This window comes from Mustela lutreola, chromosome 1 (genome assembly GCF_030435805.1).
Source record: "Mustela lutreola isolate mMusLut2 chromosome 1, mMusLut2.pri, whole genome shotgun sequence".
NCBI classification, from domain to species: domain Eukaryota; kingdom Metazoa; phylum Chordata; class Mammalia; order Carnivora; family Mustelidae; genus Mustela; species Mustela lutreola.
The window spans coordinates 280034249-280044500 of record NC_081290.1 but is presented as its reverse complement, the minus strand read 5'-3'; the positions used below and the strand labels follow the sequence as shown (position 1 = coordinate 280044500).

The 10252-nt window shown below is 55.3% G+C and overlaps 1 protein-coding gene across 1 annotated transcript; it reads right to left on the bottom strand.

The window, feature by feature from the left end:
• Positions 1 to 829: 829 nt before the first annotated feature.
• On the bottom strand, positions 830 to 9865 carry LOC131813484 (pepsin A). The gene is made up of 9 exons (XM_059143776.1): positions 9708 to 9865; positions 9109 to 9265; positions 6930 to 7047; positions 6253 to 6371; positions 5359 to 5558; positions 3744 to 3860; positions 2666 to 2810; positions 2474 to 2572; positions 830 to 1145 (listed from the first exon to the last, which is right to left on the bottom strand). Exons 1-9 carry the CDS (start codon positions 9761 to 9763, stop codon positions 996 to 998), a joined length of 1161 nt encoding a protein of 386 aa, XP_058999759.1. The 5' UTR covers positions 9764 to 9865; the 3' UTR covers positions 830 to 995.
• Positions 9866 to 10252: the final 387 nt, after the last annotated feature.

Here is a 10252-nt window from a genome sequence, read left to right as displayed (position 1 = left end):
CCGGCTGTGGGAGTTTGCCCAACAGTCCAGCCGAGGAGGGCAGGACTGCAGAAGGCTTGCTAGCAAGAGAGGCACTGGCCTCAGGTGAGCTGGGTCAAGGTCAAACAGATGACTTCCTGGGAGCTTTTGGGAAACCAGCCTCCTGTACCTCCAAGCAGGGCCTAGAATGCTACTTTGTTTTTCCCTGGACGTTTTGCTACCAAACCCACTGGGAGAAATGCTTCTCTATTTTTTCTGTTTGCCAGCGGGGGTGTGTTTGCTGACTGGCCTGCCCACTGCCTTCTCCCAAACTCTGCCCAACCCCCACCCCATCACCCCCCCCTCCGCCCCCCTCCTCCCACCAGCCCCGGGAACTGGAAAACCATTGGGTCAGTTCAGTGTCCCGCACCCAGAGCCTGGAGGGGTTTTCCAGTGTTCGTCTGGATCAACCAGCTCATCCCAGAGAGCAGCCCGGTAGATGTGAGAGTGTCACCCTTGGTCACCCCTCTTCCCCCTGCCTGGCCTGCATAGGAATATCCCCATCAGTGGAAGGCTTCCTTCTCCCAATCTCTTCCCTTTCCTCACTGTCTCCTACCGCCTTTGGGAGAAAGAAGTTGACTCCCTCACCGAGAACCTAGGTGCCCCATTCCCTGAGGAGGCAATGAGGCCTGGGATTTCTGGTGCCTGTCTTTCTCTCATGGCCCCATCCCGGCGTGCTGAGGGCCCATCATCTCCCTGGCCCCACACAGGGTGTGTAGCCCTGTCTGGTGCCGTCCAAGTGGACGTCGTTGTCTTGTCCCTTTGCCCCAGTGTTCTGATCCTCGTGGTGTGGGAAGAAACACACAGCACGTTTTTCAGGAGGATGGGTTTTTATTCTACGTTATTGGTATGACAGGGAAGGGGGCCAGGAGTCCATCTCCACAGGTGCCTAGGAAGCACAGTCAGGAGAATTATATACATCTAGAGTGGGCGACTAAGGCTAGATCTTCCTGGGACGCGGCGGGAGAGACGCGGGCTCAGGCCACGGGAGCCAGGCCGACCTGGTTGTTGCCCCTGTCGAAGACCGCGAAGTATTGGCGGATGAAGACGTCACCCAGGATCCAGAGCTCTCCGGAGGGGGTGGGGAGGTTCATGCCTTGGAAGCCGCTGACACAGCCCTGCTGGTTCTGGAGGAAAGGAGAAGAGAGCTGGAGACCGGGCACAGGCTCCCCGGTGACGGGGCGCGGGGGCAAAGCATCAAGGTCCGCAGGCAGCCGCACGGCACGCGCAAGGGAGGAATTTCCTGGCTGATGTCCGGGGACCTGGCTCTTCTTGGCCAGGGGTCTGCCTGTATAAGCTGCTGGCTCTGCTGTTGGTTTCCAGGGATTACTAGACATGATCCAGTGTTTCTGGCAGACATACAGACCCTGACATCAGCATCGGAGCTAAGAGGTTTGGGGGAGAAGTCAGCCGCCGGGAAGGATTTTGGAAGCCCTGGTGACATAGCCTTTTCTCATTCTGACCCTGTCCGGTGGCAAAGCACATCAGCTGTGAGTCCTAGGGGCACCGGGGCCACCACCTTGGCAGTACATTTAGAACTGCCTGGGGAGGGGTGCCTGGGTGGCTCAGTGGGTTGAGCCGCTGCGTTCGGCTCAGGTCATGATCTCAGGGTCCTGGGATTGAGTCCCGCGTCGGGCTCTCTGCTCAGCAGGGAGCCTGCTTCCCTCTCTCTCTCTCTCTCTGCCTGCCTCTCCATCTACTTGTGATCTCTCTCTGTCAAATAAATAAATAAAATTAAAAAAAAAAAAAAAACCCTGCCTGGGGAACTTTAGGCCACGCCCTCCCACTGCTTAGGCCACGCCCCTCCTAATTAATCAGCATCCCTGTTAGGGGTGGGGACAGCCTAGCCATCAGTACTTCTTGTTGAATGACATCGACCCCCGGGGCAGAATTGGTTTTCCACCTGGCGTTCTAATAGTCCAGGCAGCGTAGTCCTGTGGCTCATCTCTACCAAGGAAAGATTGGTTACTTGGTAGATATAGTAGGAGCATCACAAACCCTGTCCCCACGGAAGGTAGGGTTTCCATTTGCTCAACCCTCTGTAGCTTCGATGTGGCTGATCCCACTCGATCACCCCACCCACACCCTGGGGGTGGGGAAAGCGGACATCTTTAGCTTCTAGAGCAGGACACTGAGAGCCAGGACAGGTTGCAACTGGTTCGGAATCATGAGCCGGTCCCTGAGACCCAGGGCTTGGACTCCGGTGTCCGACTGGAAATTCTCTCTTCCTGCCACCGGCCCTCCTCCCTTTTCCCCTTGGGGGGCGCCGCATCCCCCCATTTTCATTTATACACTTATTTTAAGTGTCTTCTTTTTCTCTGGAGGCTGTCCAGAGCAGATGTCAGCTTCAGCCTGTGGAAGATCACTTTCCCTTGTGCAAAGGCCGGGATGGTGGGGGGCATGTGGCCACGTTTGCTGCAGGCGCCCGTTGGTGACTGGCCCCAAGCCCCCTTACCTGCAGGATGTAGGCACTGGGAGGCAGAGGGTACTGGATGCCGTTGATGGTGAAGACAATGTCGGGCAGGTTGTTGATGGCTGAGCAGCTGATCACCATCTGGAGAGAGTGAGGGTTAGGAGGACTTTGATTTCTCCTGCATGGCCCAACCACCCCTCGGGTCTAGAACAGGGCAGCCGGGGCTGGACTCACCTGGCCGTATGAGTCCTGGCTGGCTCCGATGGTGCTCTGGATGTTGGCAATGGCATTGCTTGGGCCAGTCAGCAGAGAGGTGCCTGTGTCAACAATGGCCTGGCAGCCCTGACTGCAAGCGATGGGCTGTCCGTTCATGGTGATACTGAGGATGAGACACAAGTAAGCATCTCCTGAGCCCCCGGGGGGTGTATCTCCCTCAGGAGGAACCAGGTGGCCCCAGAGGGGCCCTCTTCCATCCATGGGCCGATACATAAAATTCCAGCAGCTCGCATGCTTTCACGTATTCAGTTACTCCACAAATATCGATGGAACACCCACTTTGTGCTAGGCACGGGAGATGCACAACCGGACAGCCGCATGGTTCCAGGCTGCAGCGAGTGCATGGTCTGGAAAGATGGGTTATGATGGCACTAGAGCAGAAGGAGCAGGACACATGGCCAGGGGACAGGGTGGTGGTGCCGGGGAAGGCTTCCAAGAAGGAGCAGAGCTGGAGGAGGACAGCACAGGCAGGGACTGATGGAGATACTGAGCAGCGGCAGGAGGCAGAAGACGTGACAGGCTGGGGCAGACACAAGGTGACCAGTATGTGCCAGTTTGTTCGGGACCATCCTGGTTTTGGTACCGTGAGTCTGGTGTCCAGGGAAACAGCTCAATCCTGGGCCAAACTGGGCGGCTGGTCCCCCTAGCAGGCCAGCTGGGTGACAGACAGCTGGGGAACGAGGCTGCTTGGGGGAGGGGCAGGTTCCCAAGGGGAGAGTGGAAAGGAATGCCTTGAAACAAGTCAGCCCCTTAGGGTGGGAGGGACGTGTGCTAGTTCAATGTCCCCTCGTGGCTGGGCTGTGTGGATGTGTATGCTGGGAGATTGTCCTGCTTGTTTGAAGGAAAGTGGCTTTTCTCTTCCAGTGAGATGCCTTTCTTGGGGTCTCTCTGGCTTGGCCAACACGTTCTCCCCTGGGGTACATTTCCCTGTGCAGGCTGTTCGAGGGGGATTCTAGAAAGCTTAGTTAACTACAGGTCTATATGGAAAGGAGACCAGGGCCCACGGCAGGGTGTAGGCCATCCACAGAGCTCTCACCTGTCCACGGAGATCTGCCAGTAACCCTCGACAGAAACGGGCACCCAGTTCAGGTTTCCAGTGAAGTAAGAAGAATCGATGCCACCAAACATCACCACGCTGCCACTCTGGTCATTGCTATGGAAAGTGAGGTGAGAGACAGAAACTCATTCATTCATTCATTCATTCACCCGAATATCTACTCTGCGCATCCCAAGAGCTATTCTTGATGGGGCTCTTGCCAGCGCCAGGAGCTGTGCCAAGTGTATGACAGACACAGTGGAAATTTTCATTTCCACTTTACGGTGAGGCTCAAAGACATGAGGCAACTCCCTCAAGGTCACACGGCCATGGAGCCACGGAGTGCCTAGGTCCTTCTGGTTCCAAGGTGTGTGGTTTCTACCCCATGTTTGCTCTCCTTGCTGCGGGGACCTCAAGAGAAGCAAATACGTGACAGTGGCCGCTCGTCAGGACCTGATCATGGAATTTCCTGACTCTCAGCCAGGGGTGGTTTCCAGTTTGCCAACACCTGGGATGTTTTTTGATTGTCGTGATTTGGAAGGGGTAAGGGGGTGCTATTGAAAGCCAGTAGACAGGCCAGGGAAGCTGCTAACCATCCCGCAATGCACAGGACAGCCCCCCAGCAATAAAGAATTCTCTGGTCTAAAATGTCCAGAGTGATTGTGATGGAGAAGGCCCTGATTGGTTGGAGAAATAAGATAAATACCGAAGTAGCCATAAAGACAGGTTCTGTGTACGAGCCGACGGGAATATCAAGTGGCCAAGGGCAGACGCGGAGGAATGGCTGCTCCTGTTGTAAATTGCAGGAGTCCTGGTTCCTGGGACATTTGTTTTCTAAATCTCTGCACTTTCGGGTCAGATAGGGAAGCAAAGGTGGGCGAAGATAGGAAATTAACCAGGGAAGAACTGGCCACGGATACAACGGGCCCCACTCGCTAACCCCACCCTGCCTCCCGGCAAACGTCCACCTGTACAGCGCGACCCAATGAGGTTACAGCAGAACAGTTAGCCACTCCGGGAGAACATGGCAAAGCGCTTCGAGAGAGCAGGATGTGTCGGAGGAAGGCTGAGTGTCTCGAGGAAACTGATGACACCCTCTGATATTCTTGCATAAAACTTTGCTCAGCGAAACCAGCCCTTGGCGTATTCTTTACTCATTCTTCTAATTAATTCATAGTCATAACCGGAACGTGGATTTTGTTAACTAACAGAAGAAACTTGCTCTCGTCAGTTAAAATTCCCTTGTTCAAAACATAAGTCCTACTCTCATTTTTTTGCTATGGAATTTTGGCCCCCATTTTAAGTGGATTCACTTAATCCACTCCTGGGGGCCAGCCACGAGGGGGCTGGTGCTGGGAGCAAATGGCTAACGAGGTTTGATCATATAAGTCAAGGCGACGGAAGTCACACTCGTAAAACAAGACGAAGGAAGGAGGTTGGTCAGGGAGGGATTTGACACCTTCGTCTCCAAGATTTACCTCTTGAGACGCGGACCTTGACCTTTCAAATCCCTTGCAGGCTGAGACCCCGCCCACCCCACCCAGCCCTGGACAGCCGGGCTGGGCCAGGCGGCTGTGACCAACCCCGCCCACAACCCCGGCCCCGCCCAACTTACCTGCTTAGGTAGACGGAGAAGAGGTCCTGGGAAACCAGCCCCTGGTTCCACATGTTGTCGAAGACAGGGGTAGCCCCGGAAGATGCAATCTGGGGGTAGGCCAGACCCAGGATGCCGTCGAAGGGAGCGTAGTACAGGAAGGAGCCGGGCTCAGTCTCGCTCAGGCCGAAGATCTGGTTGGTGTCTGAGATGCCTCCAACCTGAATTGGGGGAAACCAAGATGTTCTCCATCAGCGTGTGTTGACGGAGCGCAGTGGGGCGCCCGCCGTGGGCCCAGAGTATCCCCGCTTCATTTCGAGTAGGACCCCGCTTCTCAGGCAGCGGGCTGGAAGGAAGGGGGAAGGACTGGCTCCAGGAATGCTTGTTACGGGTCTCCAGATGGCCTCGGTCGGAGACGAAGAGTGAGAATTTGGGGCCGAGCAGATGGTCACAGTGTGTGTGTGTGTGTGTTTCTGACGACTGGATGCAAAGCAGACCCCAGGCAAGTCAGAGCCCTTGACCCCTGCATCACCCCGCGGGGGGTGGGGGTGGCGGGGCTTGTGGAGTTCTCCTGGGGGTGCGGGGAGGGCTGCAGGAGGGGCATGAAAAGGGGGAGGATGTGCTGAAGGAGAACTGGGCCTTTTTGTCTTCTGCTCCTGTCCCCTGCCCAGCCTTCAACTTGTGGGTGCGGAGGTTGGCCAATGGCTCCTGGCCTTACCCACCACTGCCCCACCTGGGAAAGTCTGTGACATCTTTGCCACTTTTGCTTCCCGCATCCTTCTCAGGTTACTTTTGTGGTCACCGAGACCCACATTGCTTGAATAAGCTTGCTCGGGGTGGGGGTGCACTGTGCTCCCCAGGGTCCTGGGAAGACGGCTTCAGGGTTGGGCGGGTGGCCGGCTGTCAGGTGCTCACCTGGACGGTGTCATAGCCCAGGATGCCTGTCATGCTGCCGGTGCCGTAGGCGATGGAGACTGTCTGGCTGGTGCTCTCGTAGGTGGAGGACTGCTGAGGGTTGAAGCGCTTGTGGTTGGCTGCCAGGGCGAGAAGTAACTACGTTACACTCAAAAAGCAGAGCAAGAGTCATGGGCTGAGAGGGTCTTCCTAGGGTGGAGGCCTTGTTTCTGGGTGGGCTTTGGAGGAGAAAAGTCACCTCTCCCCCGAACTTTAGAGCCTAAGAATCCCAGTTTCTGCTTCTGTCTAGTTGGGCCGGTTGGGACCATGTCCCGGACGGGAGGTCGCCAAGGACATCCTGGTCTCCCCTCCTCCTGGAAGTCCTCCTGATTTCTCCCCTGAGCAGAGCAGCCTCATGGCCACCCACGGTGCTAAACACCTTCACGCTTCTCTCTGCAAGTGGGCTAACGTCCCGGAGGGCAGAGACCACACGTGATTCACCCCCCAATCTTTGGGCACCTAAGCCCAGGGCTTGGCACATAATAGGTGCTCAGTTAATGCCTGTGGCGTGAATCCCTGATTGACACCCAAGCCCCACCCCCCAGCTTGAAAATGGACCTATTTGCCACCCTGGGTGTTCTGGGCTCCCCGATGGGTTGGTGCCTGGAAGCCCAGGTGGGGAGGGTCCACGAACTCACAGCAGGCAGGACTGGAGCAGTAGACGGAGGGCACCCAGAGGTTGGAGGAGCCGGTGTCGAAGATCACAGTGAACTCCTGAGGGGGGGTGCCGATGCCGATGGTGCCGAAGTACTCCATCTGTCAGGACGGGGTGGGGAGGCACAGTTCATTGAGCACACCGTTCGCTGGGACCCCACGGCCCGGCGTCCCTGCGGACTGTGTCTGGGTTGGCGCCTCCACCCACCTTCCAGAATTTCCCTTCACTGTTCTCTTAGCTCTTCTCTCCCTGCCCAGTGCATCCATTCTTCAAGGCCCAGCCCGGTCTCCCCTCCTCCTGGAAGCCTTCCTTGGTTGCTCCCCCGTTATCCTCTCACTGTTCTCTGCTAAGCACCATGAACACCCAGTGATAATCTACTGTCCCCTCTTCAGCTCTTGTCTTGTATATCTTAATCTCATTTTCCTAGAGAATGCACGTTCTTGGAAAGGGGTGGGGCCTGACTGCACCCATCAGAGTACATGCTGAAGTGCTTCTTCAGTAAATTGTCGACGGGGAGATCAATGAGTCACCTAACGAAGAGGACCCCTGGAGATGTCAGATTCCTAAATCTAGGTGTGGGTGGCAGGCTCAAGAAAGGGCACAAAAGGACACAGTCAGGATTGTGATTCTCAGTGGCAGTCCCTTCTCCCTCGCCAGCTCTGTTCCAGCCCCGCTGGTCTTGTGGCTCTTGGATGATGATGAGCTCCTTCCCCTCCTAGGGCCTGTGCACTAGCTATTTCTTGTGTGAGGAAGATGTTTATTCTGGATCTTTCCCTGGCTGGCTCCTCCTCATCAGTCATTCAGAGCTCCAGTGAAATGTCCCCTCTGCCCAGAGGCCCTCCCTGACTCCTCTATCTGCATTTGCCCCCTCCGTCTTTCTTCTCCCCCTTACTCAATATTTAATTTGTGACCCTTGTCATTCTCTGAAATTATCTTACATTTATTTGTCTCTAAGTTGTCTTTCCCTCTAGACTATAAGCTCTGAGAACATCACTTCTTCTCCACTGCTTCCTTAGCTCCGTGCACAGAGTAGGTGCTCCATACGAATTTGTCAAGTGAACAGGTGAGCCAACTTTACCAAGCCCTTACAAAGGTCCAGGCCCTGTGCTAAGCACTCTGAAAAGCATTATTGCCTCCATTACTTGCAACGACACCACGATGATAGATTTTAGTGGTTCCGTTTTGCAGACAAGCAAGTGGAGAAGGTAAGTGACTTGCCCAAGGTCAGGTGGTTCGCGAGCATGAGAGCTGAGCTCGGGGCCAGGGCTGGCGGATTTCACAGGTAAAGCTCTTAATGACAGGAAGCTTGGTCTCCTACCCTTGGCCCAGGGCCATTCACAGTAGGGACACGTAGGCCATTCACAGTAGTGACACGTAATATCTACCAAAGGGCAGGGTGTGGCGATGGGGTCCCAAACTGGGGAGTCATAGTGATCTTCCTCAAGCTCCAGTCTGGTCATGTCAACCCTCCTGGTTAAGACAATTCTGTGGCGGGTGCCTGGGTGGCTCAGTGGGTTGAGCCTCTGCCTTCAGCTCAGGTCATGATCTCAGGGTCCTGGGATCGAGCCCCGCATCAGGCTCAGCGGGGAGCCTGCTTCCCTCTCTCTCCCTGCCTACCTCTCTGCCTACTTGTGATCTCTCTCTGTGTGTCAAATAAATAAATAAAATCTTAAAAAAAAAAAAAACAACGAAAATTCTGTGGCAATTACAGGAGACTCTGACTCCTCAGGCCTCGCTGTGCCTCCTTTCCTTGCTCTCTACTCTCCATGAACGCTGGCCTGCTTTCCTCAAATGCACTCTGTTCCCCAATGTCATGGGGTCTGGCACAAGCAGTCACCCCCTGGGAAGCTCTCTTGTCCCCTGGAAAGCCTGGCTCTTCCGTCAATGTTTGCCCTGGCCACACCCTCTGAGCATGAGACATTTACTGTTCACTCTTGGCCTGGTGGCACTGTTCGGGGTTTCCGAGGGTCCCTGCTAACCTCTCTCTCCTAGACTGAGTGGCACGAGGGCATGAACACTGGATGAATGAACGACAGAACCAGCGAGAGCCTGTGAGTTTTCCTGCATGCCCTGTGCCTCTGAGATCCTGCCTGGGAGCCCTGGCCCACTATCCAAGACCCCTGGGAGCACCTCTGTCCTCCGGGGCCAGCCTGGGCACTCACGTCCATGTAGTTCTCCAGGGGCTGTGTGGCCATCACGGGAGCCTCCTGGGGGAAGTACTTGCTGGCTGGGTTGGGGCTGTGTTTCTTCAGGAAGTCCCCTAGGAGCCCATGGTCCAACAGGGTCTTTCTCAAGGACTTCTTTCTGACCAGGGGAACCCTGTGGCAGAGTGTGAGCAAACGGGTGGGTTGGAGGAGGCAGAGTAGTTAGACAAGGAATCTGCTCGTGGGGTGCCATGGAAGCCTTGGGAGGTAAAGGAAGCTGGCTCAAGAGAGGAAGAAGGAAGGAGAAGCTGAGGGGGGAGACGCTTCTCTTTTTGGCACACTAACGCAAGGAGGTTGAGCGGGTACCCAGAGTCACCCGGCCTGGTCCTGGAGCTGGGAACCCAGCCCGGGCAGGACTCAAGACCCATGTCAGCCATGCTGCTTCCCCAAAAGGGCAGAGGGAGACAAAAAGGGAGGCTGGAGGTGGTGGAGGAGATATAAGTTGGATGAGGGAAGCAGGAAGAAAAACCTGAGGGCCAAAGAAAGGAACATGAGAAGCAACAGAAGGAAACAGCTCCGGGAAGCTGGTCCTGGGGCTGTGCGTCCCCCAGACTCACTTGACGATGGCGCACTCAGAGAGGGCCACCAAAGTGATCAGCAGCAACCACTTCATGGTTCTTCTCGGCTCCCGATCTCCAGAGAAGGGTTGAAGGCTGGAAAGTGTACCGCAGCAGGCAGGAGTTGCTCCTTATATACGGTCCAAGGGCTTGGGGCTGAGTCTTATCAGCCTCCAAATGTCACCCATTTTCCTAACCCCAAACAGAAAAGTTCCTGATAAGATTGTCCCCGCCCCTCAGCTCCATTCGGGAAGTTTCCAATCGAGTAGATTTCCACTGTGACCGTCCCCCACAGTGAGGATGGAGCAAGCTATGGAGTTGCGGCTTATTCCTTAAATAATGGAATTCATTAAAACTTGACAAGTTGCATGTTTTCACAAAATTGGTCTAAAGTTCACTTAATACTGAACAGATATTAAGGGGGCTTGTACTCTGATCTGCCCCTGGGGGATACCCCTGTGAGAACAGTCCCCTGACTCAGTGATGGTCCATGTTCCTGTAGCTGCTACCCCGAAGCTCATTCTTAGGTTGGTGGTTCGGGACTC

Bases quoted from the DNA above. Each gene is read 5' to 3' on its own strand.
- LOC131813484 (XM_059143776.1), bottom strand. From the start codon at position 9,763: ATGAAGTGGTTGCTGCTGATCACTTTGGTGGCCCTCTCTGAGTGCGCC. The intron at 3,861-5,358 runs GTAAGTTGGGCG...CACTTTCCATAG, and splicing joins TTCTCCGTCTACCTAAGCAG to CAATGACCAGAGTGGCAGCG. The intron at 2,573-2,665 runs GTGAGTCCAGCC...CACTCTCTCCAG, and splicing joins GCCAGGACTCATACGGCCAG to ATGGTGATCAGCTGCTCAGC.